At 40.7% G+C, this 26,104-nt stretch overlaps 1 protein-coding gene across 2 annotated transcripts in view; it reads left to right on the top strand.

The window, feature by feature from the left end:
• The window catches only part of KLHDC10 (kelch domain containing 10), a 66,304-nt gene extending 40,671 nt beyond the window's left edge, over positions 1 to 25,633 (top strand). For both annotated transcript variants that reach the window (XM_064289735.1, XM_064289736.1), the window contains 8 exons: positions 4,948 to 5,169; positions 6,765 to 6,919; positions 7,991 to 8,139; positions 16,462 to 16,546; positions 17,490 to 17,556; positions 18,068 to 18,115; positions 19,948 to 20,087; positions 20,685 to 25,633. In XM_064289735.1, coding sequence (XP_064145805.1) covers positions 4,948 to 5,169; positions 6,765 to 6,919; positions 7,991 to 8,139; positions 16,462 to 16,546; positions 17,490 to 17,556; positions 18,068 to 18,115; positions 19,948 to 20,087; positions 20,685 to 20,894 — 1,076 coding nt within the window. In that variant the 3' untranslated portion in view covers positions 20,895 to 25,633. The remainder of the gene's footprint in view (positions 1 to 4,947; positions 5,170 to 6,764; positions 6,920 to 7,990; positions 8,140 to 16,461; positions 16,547 to 17,489; positions 17,557 to 18,067; positions 18,116 to 19,947; positions 20,088 to 20,684) is intronic.
• Positions 25,634 to 26,104: the final 471 nt, after the last annotated feature.

The following is a 26,104-nucleotide window of genomic DNA, read 5'->3' as shown; positions in this document are numbered from 1 at the left end:
TACGATGTACAGATGACACAACCTTACTTGCTGAAAGTTAAGAGAACTTGACGTGCTTACTGATGAAGATCAAAGACTACAGCCTTCAGTATGGATTGCACCTCAACATAAAATAAAAATCTTCACAATTGGACCGGTAAGCAACATCACAAAATATTGAAGTTGTCATGGATTTCATTTTACTTGGGTCTATAATCAACGCTCCTGGAAGCAGCAATCAAGAAATCAAATGATATATTTTTTTATACCATGGACTGCCAGAAGAACAAATAGGTCTGTCTTGGAAGAGGTACAGCCAGAATGCTCCTTAGAAGTGAGAATGGCAAGACTTTGTCTCACATACTTTGGACATGTTATCAGGAAGGATCAGTTCCTGGAGAAGGACATGCTTGGTATAGTAGAGGGTCAGCGAAAAGGAGGAAGACCCTCAATGAGATGGATTGACACAGAGGCTGCAACAATGGGCTCAAACATAGCAATGATTGTGAGGATGGCACAGGACTGGGCCGTGTTTTGTTCTGTTGTAAACAGGGTAGCTACGAGTCAGAAGCTACTAGACATTAACCCTGTTAAAAGCATGACATAAACAACCATGACATTAAACCAAAAACCAAACCTGTTGCCGTCAAGTCGATTCTCATACCAACCCTATAGGAGAGACTAGAACTGTCCCCATAGGGTTTCCAAGGAGCGCCTGGTGGATTTGAACTGCCAGTCTTTTGGTTAGCAGCCATAGCTCTTAACCACTGTGCCACCAGGGTTTCCACCGTGACATTAACCCTAAAAAATTCCCATGATGTGTTCAAAATAAAATGGCTTTCTAGTTAGTCACTCTTGGGCTCTAAATATTGAGATGTATACGTATGTCCAAATAAATCTGTAATTACTGACTAGGAAGAAAGAGGAGTTACCTTTTCACTTCCAGCTATAAGACTCCTTGACAGATGTTTATTGAACATCGATCAGATGCTTTTTACCCAGCAGTTTAATTGCATAGATCAGGAAATAACAGAAGCCAGCAATTGGACTAGACCAGCACTGTCCATTAGAGATAGTATGTGAGCCACAAAATTTTAGATTTTCTAGTAGCCACATTAAAAAAAAAAGTAAAAACAAAAAAAAGGTGGCATTAATTTAAGTAACATTTTTGTTTAGCCCAGGATATAAAAAATATATAATATAAAATGTGTTTTTCTTTTCATACTAAGCCTTTGAAATCCAGCAGGTATTTATGTTTAGGAGCCCTGGTGGCACAGTGGTTAAGCACTCGGCTGCCAACCAGAAGGTCAGCAGATCAAACCCCGAGCCACTCCATGGGAGGAAGATGTAGCAGTCTGTTTCCATAAAGATTACAGCCTTGGAAACCCTGTGGGGCAATTCTCTCTCCTATAGGGTCTCTGGTGGTGGGGTTTATAAGGTCTCTGTGAGTTGGAATCGACTTGATGGCAATGGGTTCCTTTTTTTTTTTTTTTTTACATTTAAAGCTTATCTCAGTTTAGATCAGCCACATTTCACGTGCTTAGTGGCAATACCTGGCTAGTGGCTGCTGTTTGGGGCAGTGCAAGGCTAGACTGTAAACTCCAGAGAAGAGAGAGAGCCATTGTCTTATTGTATCCCCAGCACCTAGCACAGTGCCTGGTCCCCTAGCAGGAGTCCAATTATACATACATACATATATATATATATATATATTTTTTTTTTTAATGAATGAGTTGAATAAATATAAAACTCTCCTTTTACTTACGACTCAAAGTGTCATCCATGGAAGTGAGTTACATTTATTCAAAAACATAGTAGTCAATAGACTTATAATGGACTCCTTGCTCTGCTGTATAACCATTTTGAGAAAACTTTTAGAATTTGTTGTATTTCTCTTCATATTGGCCCAAAACCAGTTTTAAAAGTTATTCATCAGCTCCAGGTAGTAAAGCAAATGATACTATAGAGATTCTTAGAGTTCCCTTCTGTTTATCTTAGCAAGTATTTGTGTTTTGGGGAGAAGATAACCCAACACCTGCCCCCTAAATCCTATATCTCTAAACATAATAATGTCAGAGTCCACTTAAAGTTGGACACTGTTTTGATTATCCATGTCACTGTTTACTTTGATCTGAAGTTAAAATCAGTGAAAGTTTTAGTAGCTGTTCTGTATCTGCAATGGCAGTAAGTGCTGTGGGTGATACAGGATAGCTGTTATACATGACCTTTTGCCCTTGAGGAACTGGTCTATTTGGAGAAGAGAAACAAACATTGATGAAATGAGTAGAGAAAAATTAAATGCCACATTAATTGATGCCCAACTTTGTTGAGTGTCTCCTGTGTGTCAGGCCCAACCTTTGGCTCGGTGACAGAAAGATGAGTTCAGATACATTCCTTTTCCCTCACAGCCTCCTGGAAGGATACACGTATATGAACTAATAGACAAATATAGGCAATATGTTATAACCAAAAATCCAATAGACATATATAAACCAACAGACATTTTAACCTAATAAGTGTAATAAATCTGAGGTATGGTAATAATATCCCCATATACATGTGAGGAAGCTGAGGCTCAGGGAGGGTCAGTAATTTGCTCAAACCCCAGCAGTTAGAAAGAACCTGGATTCAAACCTAGGTATTTAAAGGAGCTCTTGCTCTCCTTTCACACCACACTTTTTGTGTTTCAAGATCCCTAGAAAGAGAAGAGAGATTGAATTCTTCATTTAAGGTAACTCAAAGCTCTTAGTAAATTTTCTGATTATAGTTTGCCAAGTATTGTATTTATGCATGTGTTTATGTGGATGGTGTAACAATCTCATTAATTGTACATGTATACCCTAACACTGGAGTGATATGGTACTGAACTGTAAGGGCCTTAAGGTTTTGTTGGAGAGAAAGAGCTTCAGGGGCTAGACTTGGCACTTCGACACCCAGGGATGAGGGTAGATAGACACGAGGCCAAGGTAGAAGGGAAGGCTCCTGGGCTTTCCAGGCTAGCGACCAGCTTGAGCAGGCAGGTGGGAAGGCGAGCCAGGTGGCGTGAGGCTAGTGTGTGAAAGGATCTGAAATGCTGGGCTGAGGGCTCCCTGCTTCTTACGGACTAGATTTGAGTGACTCACTGTTACTTTTTTTTTTAAATTGCTGTAGACCTAATGCAAAATTTCCCTTTAGTTCTTGAGTAAAGCATACCCTAGAAAGTGAGATTTTGATCTAAAAAATTAAGGAGCGCTGGTGGTGATATGTTAAAATGCTTGGTTGCTACCTGAAAGGTCAGTGATTCAGACCCACCAGCTGCTCTGCTGGAGGCAAGTCCCATTGATAACTCCCATAAAGACCGTTTTTGTGTGCTGTGGAGTCGATTCTGACTCAGTGACCCTATAGGACAGAATAGAACTGCACCATGGGGTTTTCGAGGAGCAGCTAGTGGATTCGAACTGCTGACCTTTTAATTAGCAACCTGAGCTCTTAACATTTACAGCCTGGGAGACCCCATGGGGCAGTTCAGTTCTGTCCTGTAGGGTCCCTTTGAGTTGGAATTGACTCACCAGCACGCGTGCGCGCACACACACACACACTCTCTCTCTCTCTCTCTCTCTATATAAAGCCTATGATGGGTCAAGGAGCCCTGGTGGTGCAGTAGTTAAAGCACTCAGCTGCTAATCAAAAGATCAGTGGTTCAAACTCACCAGCTGCTCTATTGGAGAAAGATGTGGCAGTCTGCTTCCATAAAAATTTACAGCCTCGGAAACCTATGGGACAGTTCTACTCTGTCCTATAGGTTGTTACGAGTCGGAATTGACTGGACAGCAATGGCCTATGATAGGTTAGTAATAAATGTTTATCTGTGTAACAGGTGATTCTTAGCTGTCCAATACTGTCCTAAATATTAGTGATCATTATAATAATATCTATTGCCAACATTTGAGCCTAACGGGCTCAAACATATCAAAGATCTTGGAGATGGTGCAGTACAGGGCAGCATTTCATTCTGTTACGTATCAAGCTGTCATCAGTCAGAGCTACCTCCGTGGCAGCTGGCAACATGACTAACGTTGACAGTAGGTCGGTTTCCAGGGTGACAGAGAAGGAAGCTTCTCACTGTGCCCACTATGCACTTAAACGTCTGTGGTTCTATAGTTACGCAAGGGTTTGTGTAGATTGGTATGAAAAATTGTAAGAAGAATAGAAATAAAGTTCTGGTCTTTTTAACTCCAAAATAAACTTGAAGTTATTTTTAATGAATTGGTTGATGTAATTTAAACTTCAGAAAGCTTTCCAGTGTACACTGTATAAATAGTTTTTCTTAGTAAAACTCTTAATAGGATTAAAGAGGATCTTTGAGGTAAATAATTATATTCTTTGTTAATTGCTATAATCTTGGAAAAGGTATTTATATTTTAAATTTTGCTATATAACTCTTTGAAAGCTAGTTTTCTTTTTAAGTGTCTAATTATGTATTATAGAAGAAAATCATAGGTTTTATGTGTGTGTATTTTTATTTATACATGACTCATTCACATTTGTGATTATATTTATGTAGTTCTCTAATATTCACAGTTTAATTTAGTTGGCCTTTGTTTTTTTCTCCCCTAAGGAAAGGAGAAAAATTTTCCTTTTAGCATTTGGATTATTAAACCCCTCCTCCTCCTTTTCTTGAAAATTCCAGGTGGTCAGCCATTTTCTTATAAGAGAATTCATAATGCTGTCTTGCCTTCCTGGGGGAAATCTTTTTACTATTATCAAATTCTGAAAGTTGTCATATGAGATAGAAATGGAAACTAGCTGTTTAAAATTTTAAGTAGTGTGTGTGAATGTTATGTATAAAATGACCTAGGCAAATGAAAAGTACATCCAGGTTAGAAATCTCCCCTGACCCTTTTTAAAGCTAAAATAGTTGGTACGTAATTTCATTTGGGCTTTTAATCTGTTGAACCTCCTGTGAAAAACTGTCCTCTTCTATCCTAGGCCACAGACCTCCACCAGCACGAAGTGGACATCGGTGCGTGGCAGACAATACCAATCTGTATGTGTTTGGAGGTTATAATCCAGATTATGATGAATCTGGAGGGCCAGACAATGAAGACTATCCCCTCTTCAGGGAGCTTTGGAGGTACCATTTTGCTACAGGAGTGTGGCACCAGATGGGCACAGATGGCTATATGCCCCGAGAACTGGCATCTATGTCACGTGAGTGCAGCCAGTTCTGAACTTTTGACTTTATGAAATGTCTGGGAGGCCAGGCTTAGTGTCACCTGTTCCTTGTTAATAATTTATACTACTGTAACAGGCTTAAAACGTGTTAATGGATAAACTTTTCGTTTGGTAATAATATAGCTTTGTGATTAACAGTACCTTGGAAGTTGGATAGTCCTGAGTTTGCTCCACTTAGCTGTTAATAGGCATTTAGGCAGATAGTCCTGAATTTAAATCCAGCTAGATATTATTTGGAAACCCTGGTGGTGTAGTGGTTAAGTGCTACGCCTGCTAACCAAAAGGTTGGCAGTTCGAATCCACCAGGTGCCCCTTGGAAACTCTATGGGGCAGTTCTACTCTGTCCTCTAGGGCTGTTATGAGTCGGAATCGACTCGATGGCAGTGGGTTTTGGGGGTTTATGTATTATTTATTTGTCAGATGATCTTAAGCATCCATTTCCTTATCTGTAAAATGGGATTAGTAATATCTCAGAGTATCATACATATGCTGGGCAAAATAATAGAGGATCAACAGATGAACTCTATAAAGATGATAACACCTAGTGAACAAAGCTCTTCACACACGTCATCTATTTAATCCTCACAACATCCCTATGATGCAGAAACTACAATTATTGCCATTGTACAAATGTGGAAACTGAGGCTTTAGGGAGGACCTAAGGGTCATGGTTAAGAGTGCAGGCTCTGGAGCCAAACTCCCTGGGATTGAATCCCAGCTTGGCAGAGTTCTTTTTAGGAAACCTGCAACATGTTATTTAAAACATTTGCTGCCCCTGTGTCATCATCTATCAAAATGGGGAAGATAATAACAGTTCCTACCTCATAGGGGTTGTTGTGAAGATTAATTTAGAGAGGCGAAATAACTTTCCTGAGGTCACCCTGGAATTTAAACTCAGGTCTTCCTGACTCCAGAGGTCATACTGTTAACACTACACTGTATCAATTGAAGAAATGGTTTTAAAAAATGACATTGAAAGAGTACAGTGGCGCTATTTTGAGAGCGTTTGCTGTTAGAGAGAGAGAGAGTATAATTGCGTGTGTGCTTGGTAGGAACAGAAGGGAGGGGACACCAAAGTTACTAGAAGGATATTAGTGTGTTTCTTTTTACCTGGTAGAGGATTAAGATGACAGAAACTGTAATTTAAATTGTAGAGATCATTCCCCTGGCAAAACCAGAAGAATCCTTTTTACGTGTTCCTCCCGAGTCCCACTGGGGCTTTGTAAGGCAAAGACGATAGTTCATTTTCCTCTGCTTTGCAGCGTACTTGAGCTGTCTTTAGCAGCAGTGGTCTGCTGCAGTACATATAATTCTGTATTATTATACACAGTGTTTAATGACATCCACAAATATGTATTGAATAAATGTCATACACTTAACAATGGCATAGTTCTTGTATGAATTAGACCTTTTTCTGCAGTACGTTATAGTAGCTAGATGTCAGAGGTTTCAGCTATCTTCTGAGAGCTTTGATGCAGACATTTTTTAGTTTCTCAGCTCTTCTGGGTTTATGTGGGAATACATTGCAGGTAGCCAGCATGTAAATGGAACTTGTGCTTCTCCTTCCCCAGTTGTGCTGCATGGAAACAACCTGTTAGTGTTTGGAGGTACGGGCATCCCATTTGGTGAGAGCAACGGCAATGATGTCCATGTCTGTAATGTGAAGTATAAGAGATGGGCTTTACTCAGCTGTCGGGGGAAGAAACCCAGCCGTATATATGGACAGGTACTGATCTGTGGCCAGTAATGGTGGATGTATTTGTTCATACTTTTCTAGAATATTTATATTGTTAGTATTTTTTTTAATTAAGAATTCTGTGTAGTTAGTATTTTTCAGTTCTGATGTGAAATTAACATTTGTAGCTCTAGTTGCTTACCTTCTTCTTCCCTTTTTTTCCTCTCACCTTTTGTTTCTAATCCTGTGGGAAAGATTCTTTGAATGTCAGGACTCCTCTTCCTCCATGAGAGATTGGGCTGCCATGTTTAGAGTGACATGATTCTTTGAAGAGCTTTCTGACCCACATTGTAGAATAGATGATCCCTGTGCTTGGCTACGAGACTTTCACCCAGATCTGAGGCAAAACATAGGTTATGTAGAAATTAGATTAGGTTCCAGTGCTTCAAATTTTAGGTTTGAAAGTTAGATCTAAAAAGGTAGGGAACAACCCACCATACACCAAAGACCCTTTGAGAATAATGGCCTAAGCTTAAAAACAACCAAGCTTTGGCTTCTTTCTGAACTAGCTGGCATCAGTACTGACAAACAGCTTCTGAGCTTTAATTTTGGAGGGGCACATACTTGATGACTCTGTACACCATGACAGGAGGCCTTTAAACTCTAAGAAGTGACTATAGCAGTAGCTGAACTTACACTGAAGAAGAGTTTGGTGGAAAATTATCAACTCTAGAGCTTCCTACTTAAAGAATTCTGGTGCTTATTTTCATATCCACTGCTGCTGCTTCTTGGGAGTATTATTCTTCACACTGCTTAGAAAGAGAAGCAGCTTTCAGTGGAAATGTACATTTCTTCAATCTATAAAGTCTTTGGTTGGCTAGAACCTCTAAGGATCATCTAACCCCCTTTGCCTATCTGTAGGTAGAATTTGCTTAGGTGACCAAAGCTTTACTTTTCTGAAAATAATCTCTGAAATCTTCAGTTCTTTAAGGGTCTGATATTTTAGAAGGTTAAAAAGTACAAGAGAATTTTATAAAACCTGATTTTGGGGTGTCTACTAAGCTTACATTCTATAACCAAGTGTTAACAAGTCAGTCTTGTCCACCTTTCCCCATTATCCAGGCCATGGCTATCATCAACGGCTCCCTTTATGTCTTTGGAGGGACAACTGGCTATATTTACAGCACAGACCTGCACAAATTAGATCTCAATACTAGAGAGTGGACACAACTGAAACCAAACAACCTATCCTGTGACCTGCCAGAAGAGAGGTGAGATTCTGAGATTAAATCATATTTAGTTTTTCTTGTTAAGATTAATCTTGCTAAGATTTGATTTTTTTTAAGAATACTGGTAATACGGTTTGAAGAAAAACCTTTGGCCCTAGTTAAAATAGTTAACTGGCTGTTAAATCCCAGTTTAGTGATAAAGGAAGGATCTTCTGGCCAGGGAATGGTATTTTCTTTTTAACTGCTCAATTTTTACCTCTTATATTTCAGTCTTTCTGCATCGGGAGGATAGCAACACTTTGAAGAAGAAACGAATGGTAGCATTTATAAACAAATTTCATATCACAGGAAAAACAATTACTTTTCAGTTCCTTTTTTATTTCCTTTCTTAACTCACATATTAGGGTTCTTTGGCCTACTTGCTCACAGTTCTATCCCCAGTACAAGTCATAGTACCATGCCCATAGTGGAGCTCAATGAATGTTGACTGAATGGGTAGATGGGTGGTTGGACAGATGGATGGATGGACAGAAGAATGGGAGGAAGGGAAAGAGAAAAAAAGGGAGAGAGGGTTTTTTTTTTCCTTTGGGTGTTATTGCTTATTTTATTTTATTGTTATTATAGGGTCGCCATGAGTCAGAATCGACTCGACAGCACTGGGTTTGGTTTTTGGTTTTATTGTTTATTTTATGTGTTTGTCTACTGTTTGGCCAGAAGGTAGTCTCCAGGAGTGGTTTCAGTTCAAGGTCAGAAGGGTGTTTTGGGGCCATATTCTCAGGGGCTCCCGCTGTCTCTGCCAGACCAGTTCAGGACTGTCTGTTGTGATCCCAGCCGGAGTGGCCGGTAGTGGTAGCTAGGCACCATTTAGTTCTTCCCGTCTCAGGGATGTCTAGGCTGTGGTTCATGTGGTCCCTTAGTCCCTTGGACTGATTGCTTCCTTGAGTCTTTAGTTTAATTCAGTCTTTAGATGGGAAGAGACCGATACTATCTTAGATGGCTGCCTGCAAGCTTTTAAGACCCAGATGCTGCTCACCAGAGTAGGATGCAGAACATTGTTTTTATGAACTACGAACTATGTTGTGTCAGTTGACATAGGTGTCCCCCAAGCCTATGGTCCTTCACCTTTGAGCCCAGGAACTTCATCCTGCGAGGTGTTTGGTTATGTCTAACTGAGCCCCTTGTGTGTGTTACTGTCTATATTAAATATATGAGGAGCATCTACCGTCATGTATGTAGAAATATCCAGCACTGAACCTGTATCTACTAGTGCTCCCTTACCCCCTCCCACACCTCTTGGCATATCTATCTACCTGTGTATCCATTCATAAATTACTGTTTTTTAATACTATTGTTACAGGAGTGTCTATGCTATGCTGTTTATTCTTACATTCCTCTCAGTGTCCTCTCTTGTCTTGGTCATGTTGTGCTGACTTCTCCCATATTGTGTATTACCTCTCCCTTCACCAATATTAACACATTTCTTCCATCTATTTGGTAATTTTCCCTCCCTTCCCCTCCCATCCCTAGTAACCATCAGAGAATTTTCTTTTTGTGTGTGTAAACCTTTTGCAGTTACTTTATTATGGTAATCTAATACAATATTTGGCCTTTTGTGATTGACTTATTTCACTCAGCATAATGTATTCCAAATTCATCCATGTTGTGGGATGTTTCATGGATTTGTTGTTATTCTTTATCATTCCATAGTATTCCACTGTGTGTAGGTACTACAGTTTGTTAATCCATTAATGTATTGATGGGCACTTAGGTTGTTCCCACCTTTTTGCTACTGTGAATAATAGGAATAGCATAGGTTTACATATGTCTGTATCATGGCTCTTATTTTTTTAGGGTATATACCTAGGAGTGGGATTACTGAATCATACGGTATTTCTATTTCTAGCATTTTGGAAGCGTCATACGGCTTTCCCTAGTGGTTGTACCATTTTACATTCCCACCAGCCGTGTATATGATTTCTGGTCTCCCCACAACTTTGGCAGCATTTATTATTTTCTGTTTTTTTGATTAGTGCCATATTGGAGTGAGATGGTATCTCATTTTAGTTTTGCATTTCTTCATATGCTTGTTAGTAGCCTGGATGTCCTCTTTGGTAAAACGTCTGTTCATGTCCTTTGCCAATTTTATAATTGGATCGTTTGTCTTTTTTTTGGTGAGGTGTTGAAGTTTTCTGTAAATCTTAGAGATTATACCCTTGTCAGATAAGCTGTAGCCAAAAAATTTTTCCCAGTCTCTAGGTTCTCTTTTTGCTCTTGGAGAACTCTTTTGTTGAATATAAGTGTTTAATTTTTAAGAGGTCCCCGTTATCCAGTTCTTCTGCTGCTGTGTGTGCATTTTTAGTTATGTTTGGTATCTTTTTTCTGCCATATGTTAGGGCCCCTAGTGTTGTGCCTCTTTTTTCTTCCATGATCTTTATAGTTTTGGGTCTTATATTTAGGTCTTTGATCCATTTTGAGTTAGTTTTTGTGCGTGGTGTGAGGTATGAGTCCTGTTTCATACCTACAGGTAAATATCCAGTTTGCCAGCACTATTTGTAGAAGAGACAGTCTCTTCCCCATTTAATAGACTTTGGTTCATTGTTGAAGATCAGCTGTCCATAGGTGGGTGGATTTATGTCTGAGTTCTCAGTTGTGTTCCATTGGTCTATATGTGTGTCATTGTACCGGTACCAGACTGTTTCGACTACCGCGGCTGTGTAGTAGGTTCTAAAATCAGGTAGTGTGAAGCCGCATACTTTGTTCTTCTTTCATAATGCTTTACTTATATGGGACCTCTTTCCCTTCCATATAAAGTTAAAAATTAGTTTTTCCATCTCATTGAAGAATGCTGTTGGGATTTGGATTACGATTGCATTATATGTATATATCGCTTTGGGAAGGATTGACCTTTTCACAATATTAAGTCTTCTAATCTGAGAGCATGGTATGTTTTTCCATTTCTGTAGGTCTCTTGATTTCTTGCAATAGTCTTTTGTAGTTTTCTTTGTATAAGTCTTTTATGTCCCCGGTTAGATTTATTCGTGTTTTATCTTTTGGAGGGGCTATTATAAATGGTATTGTTTTCCTGATTTCCTTTTCAAAGTTCTCTTTGTTGATGTAGAGGAACCCAGATGATTTCTGTATGTTGATCTTGTATCCTGCCACTTTGCTGAATCCTTCTTTAAGTTCCAGTATCTTTCTTGTGGAATCTTTGGAATTTTTAAGTATAGGATCATATCATCTGTGAATGGGGTTAGTCTTACTTCTTCCATACCAATTTAGATGCCCATTATTTCCTTTTCTTGCCATATTGTCTTGCTAAGACTTACAATACAGTGTTGAATAAGAGTGGTGATAATGGGCATCCTTGTCTGGTTCCTATTCTCAAGGGGAATGCTTTTAGACTGTCTCTGTTGAGGATAATATTGGCTTTTGGTTTTATGTAAATTCCCTTTATTATGTTGAAGAATTTTCCTTCTATTCCTATTTTGCTGAGAGTTTTTATCAGGCGTGGATGTTGGACTTGTATCAAATGCCTTTTCTGCATTGGTTGAGATGATCATATGATTCTTTTCCTTTGTTTTATTTATGTGGTAGATGACGTTGACTGATTTTCTAATGACGATCCATCTTTGCATGCCTGGTATGCATTCTACTTGGTTGTGATACATTATTTTTTTAGTATGCTGTTGAATCCTGTTGGCTAGGATTTTTTTGAGAATTTTTGTGTTTATATTCATGAGGGATATTGGTCTGTAGTTTTCTTTTTTAGTGATGTTTTTCCTGGCTTTGGTATCAGGGTTATGCTGGCTTCATAGAATGAATTCGGGAGTAGTCCTTCCTTTTCTATGTTCTAGAATAGTTTGAGTAGAATTGGTGTCAACTCTTTTCTGAATGTTTGGTAGAATTCTCCATTGAAGCCGTGTGGGCCAGGGCTTTTTTTTTTGTTAGGAGTTTTTTTATGACCCCTTCAATTTCTTCTTTTGTTACGGGTCTGTTCAAATTTTCGACCTCAGTTTCTGTTAGTTTAGGTAGGTAGTGTGCTTCTAGAAATTTGTCCATTTCCTCTAGGTTTTCAAATTTGTTGGAGTACAGTTTTTTGTAGTATTCTATTGTGATCCTTTTTATTTGAGTTGGTTCTGTTGTAATGTCACCCATCTCATTTTTCTTTTTCAAGGGTGTTATTTTGCTTTAACTTACATTTCGCAGATTGAAACTGTGCATCTTTTCATGTGATCACTGGCTACTCATACTTCTCTGCCCATTAAAGAAAATAACCCATTTATCTGTAAACAACCCCAGAGTCATTTTCTTCTGGAAGCCTCCTAGGTCAAGCCTCAGATCTCTGTGCCCTGCCCCGTAGTCCTAGGCCCTCTTGGTTCCCACACACTCGCAAGGCCCCAAGCATCTGGGGATAGGGCCTATGCTTAGTGATGACCTTGAGGGACTGAAAAGTAACCTGCGGGTGCAGCCACTAAGGTTCTAGAACATTAAGGCCTTCACAGTCATGTTTTGTGACCTGAGGGCCCCCTGGCCCAGGCCCTAGGAGAGCAGCAAGTGCCAGGGCTCTTGGGTGACCATGCAGCTTGCTTCTCCCACAACTCTGCAGTGAAGCAGGTGGAGTACCAGGGAGGGTGGGAGACTTGGGATACCAGGCGGGGTGACCCCGACAGGTCCAGGCTGGGCCAGCACCAGCTTGCAGGCTGGTGGATGGTCATAAGGGCAGCCAGGCCCCTGACATCGCATCAGACTCCCCCCGGCCAGCTCTGACACATCCTGCCAGGCCTGCCTCTGCTGTCCCCTGCCTGGCCACACTTTCTACCAGCCCTGCCATCCGGCCCCACTGCCCCCCAGCCTGTCCACCACCCCACCATCTGTCCCCACTATCCCTCGGCCTCATCACCCCCCTGCCTGTATGCACTGCCCCTGCCTAGCCCCACTGTCCGCAGCCCCACTGCCATCCCTGGGCACTGATGTCCCCTGACCTTGCTGTCATCCCTGGCTCTGCAGCCCATCAGGAACAACCATCTCATTTCTTATTTGGGTTATTTGCATCTTCTCCTGTTTTTCTTTTGTTGGTTTGGCTGGTGGATTGTCAATTTTATTGATCCTTTCAAAGAACCAGCTTTTAGTCTTGTTGATTCTTTCTGTTGTTTTTCTGTTCTCTGTTTCATTTATTTCTGCTCTAATTTAATTTTTATTATTTTGTTTCTTCTGGCAACTGTAGGCTTCTTTTGCTGCTTTTATTCTAGTTGTTAGAGTGGTAGGATTAATGTTTTGATTTTTGCCCTTCTTTTTTGATGTGTGTGCTTATTGCTATAAATTGACCTCTGAGCACTGCTTTTGCTGTGTTCCAAAGGTTTTGGTATGTTGTGTTTTCATTTTCATTTAATTCTATGAATTTATTTATTTCATCTTTGATTTCTATTACCCAGTAGTTTTTAAGCGGGGTGTTATTCAGTTTCCATGTATTAGAATTTTTTTCCTTGCTTTTTCTGTTATTAATTTCTACTTTGATAACATTGTAATCAGGGAAGATGCTTTGTATTATTTTGATTTTTTAAAATTTGTTGTGGCTTGCTTTGTGGCCTGAAATATGGGGGGAGGGCCATTTTAAGTGTTTTTTTTTCAGATTTTTCCCCCCTCCAGTTTAAAAGCAAAGACAGTAAACAATTTTTTTCTTTAAATTTTTATTGTACTTTAAGTGAAAGTTTACAAATCAAGTCGGACTGTCATACAAAAATTTATAAACACCTTGCTACATGAGATGGCACACTCCTTCCTTCCTCTATTTCTTTTCGAGTCTGTTAGGCCAGCTTCTGACCCTCTCTACCCTCTCATCGCCGCTTCAGACAGGAGATGCCAACATAGTCTCATGTGTCTACTTGATCCAAGAAGCTCCCTCTTCACCAGTATCATTTCTATCCCATAGTCTAGTCCAGTTCCTGTCTGAAGCTTTAGCAATGGTTCCTGTCTTGGCCTAACAGAATGTCTGGGGACCATGACCTCCAGGGTCATTCTAATCTCAGTCAGACCAGATCTCAGTCTGGTCTTTTTATGAGAATTTGGGGTCTGCATCCCAGTGCTCTCCTGCACCCTCAGGGGTTCTTTGTTGTATTCCCTATCAGGGCAGTCATCGGTTGTAGCCGGGTACCATCTAGTTCTTCTTTTCTCAGGCTGATGTAGTCTCTGGTTTATGTGGCCCTTTCTGTCTCTTGGGCTCATAATTACCCTGTGTCTTTGGTGTTCTTCATTCTCCTTTGCTCCAGGTGGGTTGAGACCAATTGATGCATCTTAGATGGCTGCTTGCTAGCATTTAAGACCATAGACACCACTCTCCAAAATGGGATGTGGAATGTTTTCTGAATAGATTTTATTATGCCAATTGACCTAGATGTCCCTTGAAACCATGGTCCCCAAACCCCTGCCCCTGCTACGCTGGCCTCCAAAGTGTTCAGTTTATTCAGGAAACTTCTTTGCTTTTGGTTTAGTACAGTTGTGCTGACCTCTGCTGTACTGTGTGTTGTCTTTCCCATCACCTAAAATAGCTCTTATCTACTATCTAATTTTTATCTAATTAGTGAAAGCCCCTCTCCCTCCCTTCCTTCCTCCCCCATCTCGTAACCATCAAAGAATATTCTCTTCTCTGTTTAAACTGTTTCTCGACATCTTATAATAGTGGTCTTATACAATATTTGTCCTTTTGCAGCTGACTAATTTCACTCAGCATAATGTCTTCCAGATTCCTCCATGTTATGAAATGTTTCACGGATCCCATTATCGTTCTTTACTGATGTGTAATATTCTGTTGTGTGAATATACCATAATTTATTTATCCATTCATCCATTGATGGGCACCTTGGTTGCTTCCAACTTTTTGCTGTCGTAAACAGTGCTGCAATGAACGCGGGCGTGCATATATCTGTTCATATAAAGGCTCTTATTTCTCTAGGATATATTCCAAGGTGTGAGATTGCTGGATCATATGGTAGTTCTATTTCTAGTTTTTTAAGGAAGCGCCAAATCGATTTCCAAAGTGGTTGTACCATTTTACTGTCCCACCAGCAGTATCCCAGTCTCTCTAGAACCTCTCCAACATTTATTATTTTGTGTTTTTTGGATTAATGCCAGCCTTGTTGGAGTGAGATAGAATCTCATTGTAGTTTTGATTTGCATTTCTCTAATAGCTAATGATCGTGAGCATTTCCTTATGTATCTGTTAGCCACCTGAATGTCAGACAGTAAACAATTTTATGTTCTCTCTAGTTAGACTAATCTAATATCTCTTGTTGCCTTTAAACAACATGGCATATAGGTGCTAAGGAAGAATACCTCTCTCTCATAGTATGTTAGACAGGTTATTGCAGAGCTACCATGAGAGAACTTGGGAGATGGCCTGTTACTGGCATAATTTTTGATGTAACTTTTTTTATCAGCACCAGGGCCTTCAGGGAAAGGAGGAAGTAGATTAAATTTTCAAAGCATTTTTCACATGATCGCCTTCTTTGAATCATTTTATGGATGTATTATAAATTATTTCAGTTTCTAGCTAGACTACCTGGATAAAAGTTCTGGTAGGTGTTTCACATTATATTTACAGTTCTATGTAGCATAACTTTTTAGATGCCTTTGAATCTGCTAAATAAGTATCTTCATTTGAAAGCTCATAGCCTACAGTCTCTAGTTAAATGTAGGCACATCACTTTTTCAAACTCTATAGTAATTTTCCCTTTTTCCTAAGGTATCAGAAAAAAATTATAGAAAATACAAATAAGCAAAATGAAGGGGGAAAAAAAACAAACAAACTCTAAACTCGGAAGTAACTAGGGTTCATATTTTGGGTTATATCTTATAGTCATTTTCCCTGCATGTTTGTGTGTCTGTACATTTTTAACGGAATTACAGCATATCTCCCTTTTTGTAACTGATTTTTCTTTCACTTAATGACATGAAAAATAGTTCTCAGAATATTAACCATTGTCTGTGCCTGCTTTTTTGGCGCCTTGGTGGTGTAGTAGTTAAGAGCTCATCTGCTAACCAAAAGGCTGGCAATTTGAATCCACCAGCCGCTCCTTGGAAACCCTATGGGGCAGTTCTGCTCTGTCCTGTGGGGTCACTGGGAGTCGAAACTGACTCGACAGCACCTAACAACAACATGCCTACTTTCTTACTGGTTGCATACCAATCCATTTTATGTCAGTTCTATAATTTACTTCACCAGTTCTCTAGTGTTAAACACTTAGATTATTTAATAATAACTTATTATTATTATTATTATAAGTAATGGTACAATAAAATCCTTATGACTGAATTGTAAGTAGATCACTTTTCACTTACTTTTCAACATACTTTATTATATGTTTTCAGATACAGACATGAAATTGCACACGATGGGCAAAGGATTTACATCTTGGGAGGCGGTACTTCCTGGACAGCTTATTCCTTAAACAAGGTAAAGAAAAAAGAAACGCAGAGGGAGAAGGATGAGGAGAGGCATGTGTCATAATGGTGTTACCTGAGGTCTTTAATTTGTGTCTGGTTCCCTCATCAGCACTGATTTTGTCAAACTCCGAGTGCTGTTATGCTTTCTGTTCGACAGTCACATTTGTCACACACTGAAAATGCTTTATGAAAATTATCCTCTCACGGAGGATTAAGAAAGGGACTAAAAGGAAGGTACAGGAGCTTACATGAGAGTTGGAGCAACTGACTAGAATCGGAACCAGGACTTTCCTCTGACTGCCAATGCCGCGTATCTAATAAGTGCAGGCGTGTCGAAGGCTACGCGTCACTAACTTCAGAAGGCAGAGCTCCGAAGGGCTTTTTAGCCATCTGTCCCTGTGGAGTTGTGAAAATGTCATAGTTATGTATCTCGGGAGACCTGGATTAGGTTGCAAAGCTCGTGGTCTGCTTTGGAACCTTAGTGGTCTTTGTCAAGTTTTATAACTACATTCCCGTGTTTCTTTACCATACGTCTTGCAAACAAGTAATCCTACTGTTTTCCCTGTTACGTGATTAAGAAAAACAATGACACTTGCCTTTTTCTGTTGTAAAGATGATGCATGTTCATTGTAGAAGATGTGGAAACTGCAGAACAGCACATGGAGCAAAGTCAGAATCACCCACGCTTCTGCTTGGGGCCTGTTTTGCTTGGCCCAACCTTTCTTCTCCATTTTATTCTTTGATTTTTAAGAATCATATATGTGCTTAGTTTTCAACTGCCTCACTTAATGTTTTTGTGTATATTAGAATTAGGAAAGATGAGAGAAATACAAAGAGGAAGAATTTTAAACCAAGAATATATTTGCACAGGCTATTGTTTAAAATCCAGCTTTCAGGCTGGCTAAAATTACAGTTATTGATCTGTGTGTGTATGTATTTTTTTTTTCTCCAAGATCCACGCATACAACCTTGAAACGAATGCATGGGAGGAAATTGCAACAAAACCCCATGAAAAAATAGGTAAATTAAAAATAATGATTCACTTATTTTAACACATGTATTTTATACTTGTTTTGAAATGGAAAAAGTAATTTTATTAAATTATATGGCAACTAAAATATCTGTTGAACTGGTATTAGAAATAAATTGTATTCCTTAGCCATGTTATTATTCTTGCAAAGAGACTTTTGGTGGAGATTGTTGAATTCTGTGGCAGAAGCAGGGAAATATGGGTGGGATAAGAAATACGGGTTAGGAGTTGAAATCAAGACCTACCTCTCTCTTTATAAGTGAAGGGGCAACAGGGAAGCCACTAGTAACCACTGGCACCCAAACATTGTACCCTTATGATGGGACCTCTGATGGGTAAGTCCTTTCAGTGTACAACACGGAAGAATTGGAAGTGTTTGCTTAACGTAAGAAAGGGTTGTTTTAAGTAAGTTACTTGTAGTATGTCTTTTGCTATGTCATGTCAATGTTATTCCCAGTCTTTCTCTGAATGGTGGGATTTCTGTGTTTATGTGTTTGGCAGGTTTCCCTGCAGCCCGAAGATGTCACAGTTGTGTTCAAATAAAAAATGGTAAGTTTAGCTATCTGTGGGCAATGTCTTCTTCCCTACTGATAGCTTCTCAAAAATGATGCATGGCTTTGGGAAGAGTTTATTTTTTGTAGTTTAAACTTAAAGGGAACATCCATAAAGTTCCGCCTCTCTGGGCAGCTTTTCGTAATATAAAGTAGTGTGGTATTTGAGCTCCCTCGGTTATCAGAAAACCCAACAATGGGTCGGTAGCAAGCTTTGTTATTGTAACACCTGCACTTTCAGCACCCATCTCATCGGGTGACTGTCCTCATGGTGGGTAATTCTGGTTATCTTGACTGCTTATGCCATGGAGACCTCCATGGACATTGTATTAAAATTGTAATAACTCCTTCAGAGTGCCATTTCGTAAAGTTTATTCTGTTCTAGGTCTGAGGCCAAATAGAGCTCTTAGCTTATTCTTTGGTCATATCACAACAAAGACATTGTATGGCTTCAGAATGCAGCTGCTTGATCTAAGTGGGATAAATGCCTGCTGTTTGGATAATTTACAGCGTATTTTACAGTTTGATATACCTACTTAAATTATCTCTGGGAGGAAGGTGTGTATAAACGAGTTCAATAGCCTGTATCCTTTCAACAGCTTAGTTTGGACTTAACTAGGATTATGCAGCCATCTCTAGTACAGTGGAAATTTTTGTTATGCTTCTGCTTTTGGGATAAGATTTCTCGATAGTGGCATTGTTCAGCTTTGCCTCTCTGAAAGGTTTTCTTGAAACCCTGGTGGCTTAGTAGTTAGGTGCTACAGCTGCTAACCAAAAGGTCGGTAGTTCAGATCCACCAGGTGTTCCTTGGCAACTCTACGGGGGAGTTCTCCTCAGCCCTGTAGGGTCGCTTTGGGTCAGAATCAACTTGATGGCAAAGGGTTTAGCCAAAAAAGTTTCCAGTGCGTTTTAATAGTTAAGTATCAGCTTAAACTTGATCTAAACCTGAACTAAGACGTTCATTAAGTTAATTCTTTGAGGTCAGGAACCCCAAAGGAATTCAGCACTGGGCATTTAGCTTGGAGGTTCACATTGCCTTTGTTATAAGTTGTCTGATTAGTTATAACTAACTGATTTTACCCAGAAAACTTTCATTTGGGGGATATTTTTGTTTGTGACATAAAAAATCCTAATGGGGTTCCACACTGTCCTCTTTGGGCTGCAGAAAAGTCAGAGAGCCTCTTTTGTATCCCCCAACTGAACATCGCAGTTCAGTTAAATGTCTCCATAGATGACATGTTTCTCCAGGGCAGACAAACGTCTACTCTTTCTAGGACGTCACTTAAAGAAGAGTTTGCAAGAGTTGTTTTAACCCTGGTGACTTGCAGGTGCCTTTTGTTTGGCCCATAAGTGAGTTAACATTTTTTGAATTAGTGGCCAACACATAAAAATCAAAATGTTTACTTTGTAAAAATCCAGATTACCAGCTTCTCTTGAAGAACGGGAAAGCCTGTTAACTGTGGGCTAAGGTCCTGCAGTCAGCGGGAGCCGCACTACTTTCAGCCCCTGTATGTTTGTTTTTGTTTGTTTGACTTCCTTGCTCATCCTTTCTATGCCTGACACATGTAGATGTTTGAATTTGTGAACCCTGGTATTAAAGCCTTCTTGGATGCTTGCATCCATAGTCCCAGTAAAGACCCCAACATAGTGTCCAAACCCTATTGAGGGGCAATAAGCAGTCTGAGGGAACCACACGGGTGAGTCGTCTATGGTATAGAGGAAATCCACTTCACTGGTCCCATGACAGCCAGCCGTGGGGTCTATGACAAAACACGCTGTACCTCTGGCTCTTTTCCTTTGTGTGATCTGGACTTTCTCTTTTCTTGATAGACGTGTTTATTTGTGGGGGCTATAATGGAGAAGTGATCTTGGGAGACATCTGGAAGTTGAATCTGCAGACTTTTCAATGGGTAAAGCTCCCAGCTACCATGCCTGAGCCAGTTTATTTTCACTGTGCAGCTGTTACACCGGTAAGTTGTTATTTTCGTATCTTCCTTACGTAGTTGGAGATGATAAGGAAATCTTTTTAGAGATATTAGCAAGAAAAAAAGGTCCTGCTGTTAATAAGATGTTTTTTAAAACTTCCTACCAAAGCTAGCCAATCTCGAGAAAAGGGGAGAAAAAGCATCACACACAAGCTTGAAGAGCAGCATATATACAAAAGAAATGCTCCCTGGGGCATTCAGGCTCTGACAGTGTGTCAAAGGGTGCTTCCTGGGAGGGCAGCGTAGTTTGCCTTATTACGAAGCGATCCCTAGGTTTTCAAAGGCAGAGACCTTTACTTTGACCTTTGTATTTCCCAGTATTTGGCACAATGGAGACCTAATCTAGTCTTAGTGTTTGTTGAAGTTGTTGAACTTTAAAAAAATCTCTAGCCCATCCCTCAGGAAGTCATCGTTATCGAAACCCTTCTTGATTTCTGCACACTGTTGGAATCAGTGAGCAATTCTTTTTGTTTCACCTCATCTTGGGTCAGCCCACTGTGCATCTTTTGCTGACCCTTCAGCCTTCATATCTGTTTGTCTCCCGTTTGAATTTCTCCTCTTTTGACTGCCATTTGTTCACAGGCTGGCTGCATGTACATTCATGGAGGAGTGGTGAACATCCACGAGAACAAACGGACTGGGTCCCTGTTTAAGATCTGGCTGGTGGTACCTAGCCTGCTGGAACTGGCCTGGGAGAAGCTGCTCGCCGCCTTCCCCAACCTGGCAAACCTTTCCCGGACACAGCTTCTGCACCTTGGACTCACACAGGGACTCATTGAGCGCTTGAAATGAGGATTTCTGGACTGTTCGTTGATACTGGAAATGTTAATTTAAAGAGACTCTCTTTATTTATGGGCAGTGGAGAATGTGCTACAAAGAGGACTGGTTACCCTGATCAAGGCCTTATTCAGAAAATACATCCGATGCCTTTTCCGTAAATTGGTTTTTAAGTTTATGGAGATCTGACTTTCCCTTCTGCTTCCTTCTTTGCTTCTCACCCTCCCAGCATACATACACATACTCACATATTTCCTTTTCTTTGATGGAGCTGAGGGGAAGTCTGAAAGTACCTTAATAATGTTATGAATCAAGATAAGATATGAATTTCTTTAAAAGAACTCTGAACATATAACCATGTCAGCTAATCTACAAATTAAAATGTCATCAACAAAAACTAAAATTAAAAAATCCAGCAACAACAAGCAGTCATCAGTTTGAGGGTAGAACATGGCGGCTAGCCTTGAGAATCTTGCAGAGTATCCTTAAACCTAGATGTTTAATGTACTGTTTTCAAAGATGCACCTGCTTGAGTAGCGGGGTCTAATGGCAGCCGTGGTTAACATCTTGCTGCATAGACACCCAGACTACCCTTTGGCTTTGGAGGAAAGTTAAACAGCTCGGCAGTTCTTGGTTAGTGATTTCTTTCTCATTCTTACGGTGCCAGCAGTGGTCAGAGTTGGCTTGTCTAAGGATGTACAGGTGTGTCGTGGTTGTGCTGTTTGTTGTTGTTCTTCATGGAACGAAGAACATTTCAAACCAAGAGACTTATGGTGGTCATAGTTCTTCATTCTGGGCAGTTTTGAAGTGCTACTATGTTTTTTAATGGTTTCAAGTATCTCTTTGATCTTCGTGGGAAACGTCGACATAAATATGTGGCATAAATGCCATGGGACATAAGCAATCCCATGAGAGGCCAGAGAAGAGCAGGGCAGAGAGGGTGCGTGCCCTCTGGGGCTTGTTAGCTTGGCTTTTGCTTGGGCTGTGAGCTTTGATGTCATGTGTAAACTGGCGGCCCAGCCACTTCCTTTTCAGAACTTGTTTCCTTTCTCACCTTTGGGCCATGCAGCAGTCATTTTCTCAGGCAATGAATTTTATCTCTAGAAAGCCAATTGGCCCTGGATTTTTTTGTTTGTTTGTTTCTCTTAGCTTGTTGCCTCCTTTTCTGTCTGCTTTAAAGTGCATGGTGCTGTAATTCTCTAGCAATTGGATAAATGGTCTTGGGGGAAAACCACACGTAGTCCTTCCTGAAGAACCAAGTATCATTTTAAAAACGAGCATGAGGAAAGAGTGAAACCGAATATCATTCATTTTAATGTGAAGTTTTAGTTCTGTTTTTTGTGTTTAATTCTAAAAAGAAAGTGACCTAAATTTCCCCTTGCTTTGCCTATTAGACTGCTAGAGTAGCTGCGCAAGTCATGAGACTCGAGCATTGGGAAGTTGTGGGGTAATAAAGGGGCTGAAGGTATCCACAAGGGCACAGTGGTCGTCACCCGTGGGTGACCTCACGACAGGAGACTCAGGTGGGGGATTCAGGACATGTTTTTCCTTTAAGTGCCTCTTTTTCACCTAGCTTTTAAATTCTTTTTTCCTTCATCCCAGATGGGACCTCTTTAGCTTATGTGTGGATTTAAAATCACCCTTGAGTTATGGCTAAAAAGTTATCATTTGGTGTTCAGGACAGGAAGAGAGACAGCTGTGTCCCCTAGACTTGGACCCCTAACTTCCAGGCCTTGCTTTAACATCCCATCCATGCTGGCTTGACTTAGTAGAGCAGGCATTCTCAAAGGCTTGTGATGACCACTCATCTGTGAGTTGGGGTCCTTTTTGGTGTGTAAGGGGAGTAGGGGAGAGGCAGGAAAAGGAACAACTCTTCCAAAGGTCTCAACCCCTTCACCTCCTGCCATTACCAGTCTGTGGCATTTAACCCCTTGCCACCCATTTCTGGGCGTGCTCCTCTGAGCAACTCCATTAGGTCAAAACCGAGCTTTGCTGCATGACTCCAGCCTGATCTCTGGATAGTTGTGAAATATAGCCAAAATGAAATAGTTCAGACTATCTGGGTTGGGGAAGGATTTTTGTCCTGGGTTTCTATAGGGACCAAGGTCTGAATACTCAGCCTCTGTGCTTATCCTTCCATGGTCCTTGGGATCTAATCTGGTCTCTAGGTCTGCTACTCCAGTTAGCTGGAAAGAGATGAGGCTTGGTTCAACCCACACTTGCAAGCATCTTTTTTCAAGCTTCTTGAAGGCAATGTCTTTGAGTCGACTTTGGAGGCCTGACATTCAAGACCTTGTCTGTGACATGTTTATAAAAGTACATATCCTTGGTCTCAAGTGTCTTCTTTTCATACAACACTAGTGAAAAATGCTGACGTTTGACCTGAGTGCTACAGAACCCACGTGTGCACAAGCTCTGGATGCCAAATGAAACTGTGTGTGTGATGACTTCATGTAGATGACTGGGATTGGTACAGGGCCCCCAGGCACGTTAGCGTGTTTATAACCAGCACTCTGAATTCCTGACACTGCTACTTGATTGAGGGCGCTTATGCCTGCTGCTTCTCTGCCTCGCGGAGGCCCTCCCAGCCATCTTCCTGCAGTCCTGTCAGTGTAAGTGCAATATATAGAAACACATATGGGTAGACACGGATTATATAGCGGGGGTGGCTCGGAAGCAGATAAACCACTTTTGCTATCTGTCTTGGGGAAGCCAGCTTATTACTTTAGAGGCCAAGAATTTTAGATGTGAACAGCTGGCTTCAGCCAGCTCTTGGTAGAGCTGGATTTTCAAGTTCGTGTTTTCTTACTCCAGTTCTTAGAGACTTAGTGTGTTCTTGGGTTTGTTATAGTTGAGGTTTTGTTCCCAGTCATCTTTGTACTTCTCATGTTTGCGTGTCTTGTTACATTTCTTTGCCCGGGAACAAGGAAGACACCTGTAAGGAGTTTCCTAAATGGAGAATTAAAACCTATTATTTAATATTGTCAGTTTTCTCATGTACGTACTAATTTATCTGTGACCTTAATACTTTATTAAATGAACAAAATAATGCTTTCTTCATTTAATAAAGTGTTTTCCAGATCCTGGTAAAACTGTAAGCCCATATAGAATAGACTGAAATTTTAACTGTTCTTCAGGGGCCAAACTGAATCTCTTTCCATTGGCAGAATTTTCTTTTTTCAGGGCCCTAGTGACATGATGTAGAAAATTAAGCTATTCGTGTCCATTACATAGCTAGATTTAAAAATATAATAATCAGCATATTAACATTTCTAAGTGAAAAGGTATGTTAATAGTGACCTTTGGTTACCCAGAGTAGCAAGAATAAAGCACAGATTATTGAAATCCATAGATAATCAGTATTTCAACTTTCTTATCCAACAGTTGATTTGTTTAAATTTCTTATTCCTCCCCACCCTCTCCCACAAGCACCTCCTTTCCAATGAGTGAGGCTAATGAGTAGTTACAGATGGAAGAGGAAGAATCACGGAGGGGCTAGGAAACCAGCAAGCGTAGAATAACCCCGATTAACTGTAACAGGTCAATCTGACAACTGTTGAAAGCTGACATTAGGAACCGGGGGCGGTAATTCTGAGTTTAGAAGTTACGCTTCACTCCTCTGCTTCAGCACAATCTCCTCCCCGAGTTCTAGGTGCTCTCTCTCTAACCACCAAAGAACTCTTAGCACCTATGGGAAAAAAGAGTTATGTGTGATGTAGGGGAAACCCCATCCTTGGAGCACATTTCTTTGACTCTTGACAGATTCTTGCTTTTCCTCTAATCTTGGAGGAGCCTTGTTTTTTTTCTTCTTTTGAAAACAACTTTTCCAGCCACACAGCTTGGCATATTGGGAAGGGTCAATTATCCTGTATGACTGTGTTGGTCTTAGTTCTGTAAAGCCAGTTTGTTTGTATGTGGTCTTACAGAAGTTCAGAAAGTGGCACAGTGTGCTGAACTGTCTGCCTGCCAGCACTCTGGTTTAGCACAAAAAGCCATTTTCCTTATTCGTCACTGTTCTGGCATTGATGAGCTTTAGGGTGGATGAGGGTTTATGATGCTGTGATCATAAGCTCCAGAAACTGGTCACCGTTAGCCTACATTGCTTTGGTTCCCCAAATGCCTTGGAACTCTGGGAGCCTTGGCAGGATCCGGGGCAGACTCCATAGAGTTCGGTAGCCTCCATGCACGTCACCACCAGGTTGTGCCCAGCAATGGTGTTTCCTTTCTGAGGTTGATAGGCTGGTGGAAAGTGGCCTCTTCCCTCATCTGGTGTTGTGCTTCAGAAGTGGTGCCATCTTTGTAGTGTAATTTTATGTTTTCAATTTTTTTTTTTAGACGTATTTTAAAGCCTCTGCTTAGTCCGTGTACAGGGTGAGCCAGAGGCAGTTTTCAGAGAAGAAAACCATTTCAACAAGTGGTAGTGACTGATGTTTTACTAGTTGCACATTTAGAATACAAAGGAGGCATAGAAAACACACTGACTTTCTCTAAAGCCACTTCCTTGTACATGAAGTCTGAGCAGGAAGAGTGTCGTGCCAGGCGGCGCCCTGTAAAGGCATCTGCCAGTGACGATGGTACTGGGAGAACCTAGGCAGGAAAGGGAAGCCTGTCTCTACAGTGCAGTCTTTGAGGGGGAGCCCAGGCTTCGAGCCTCAAGACAACGTATGCTAGGCCAAACACAATGCTTGCCTTACTTTGAAGCTATTTGCCACAGTCCTGTTAAATAGTGTGGAGATCCTTTTGCAGTCTGGTGTGCATGCTATATGATCAGGACAGCTTTTCCACCCTACCTGGTTTCCTACACGCAAGTAGGAAATATAGTGGATTTATCCTAAAATGTCCAATCTGTATTTATGTACCTTGTCAGTGTTTTGCTGTTGGTTTTCTAAAACAACCTGATCAATAAATCTTCTCCAAATCTATTTGGTTCAAGGCTCCTTTGATTATCTGATGGTAATTTGTGTGTATTTGAGCTCACCTGTGTGACTGAGGCATCAGTCCCAACCACCTCCACCACCCCCACCAGGGTCCACTGTCCTTTCTAATATCTGTGAGCACCCACCTTCCATCCCAGTCCCTGTGGGCTCCTTCCTGTCTACTCCCCACCTGGAACTCCTGGACACACAGTAAAACCTGTTTCCCTCTGCAAGGGCACCAGCAAGGGGTGAATGAGGGGCAGGTCACACTTCCTTTTACTGCTCTGTCCCACAGGTTCCCCAGACTGT

This window comes from Loxodonta africana, chromosome 8 (assembly GCF_030014295.1).
Source record: "Loxodonta africana isolate mLoxAfr1 chromosome 8, mLoxAfr1.hap2, whole genome shotgun sequence".
NCBI lineage: Eukaryota > Metazoa > Chordata > Mammalia > Proboscidea > Elephantidae > Loxodonta > Loxodonta africana.
Note: the sequence above shows the minus strand (reverse complement) of the source record. Positions and strands in the feature narration are given on the sequence as shown.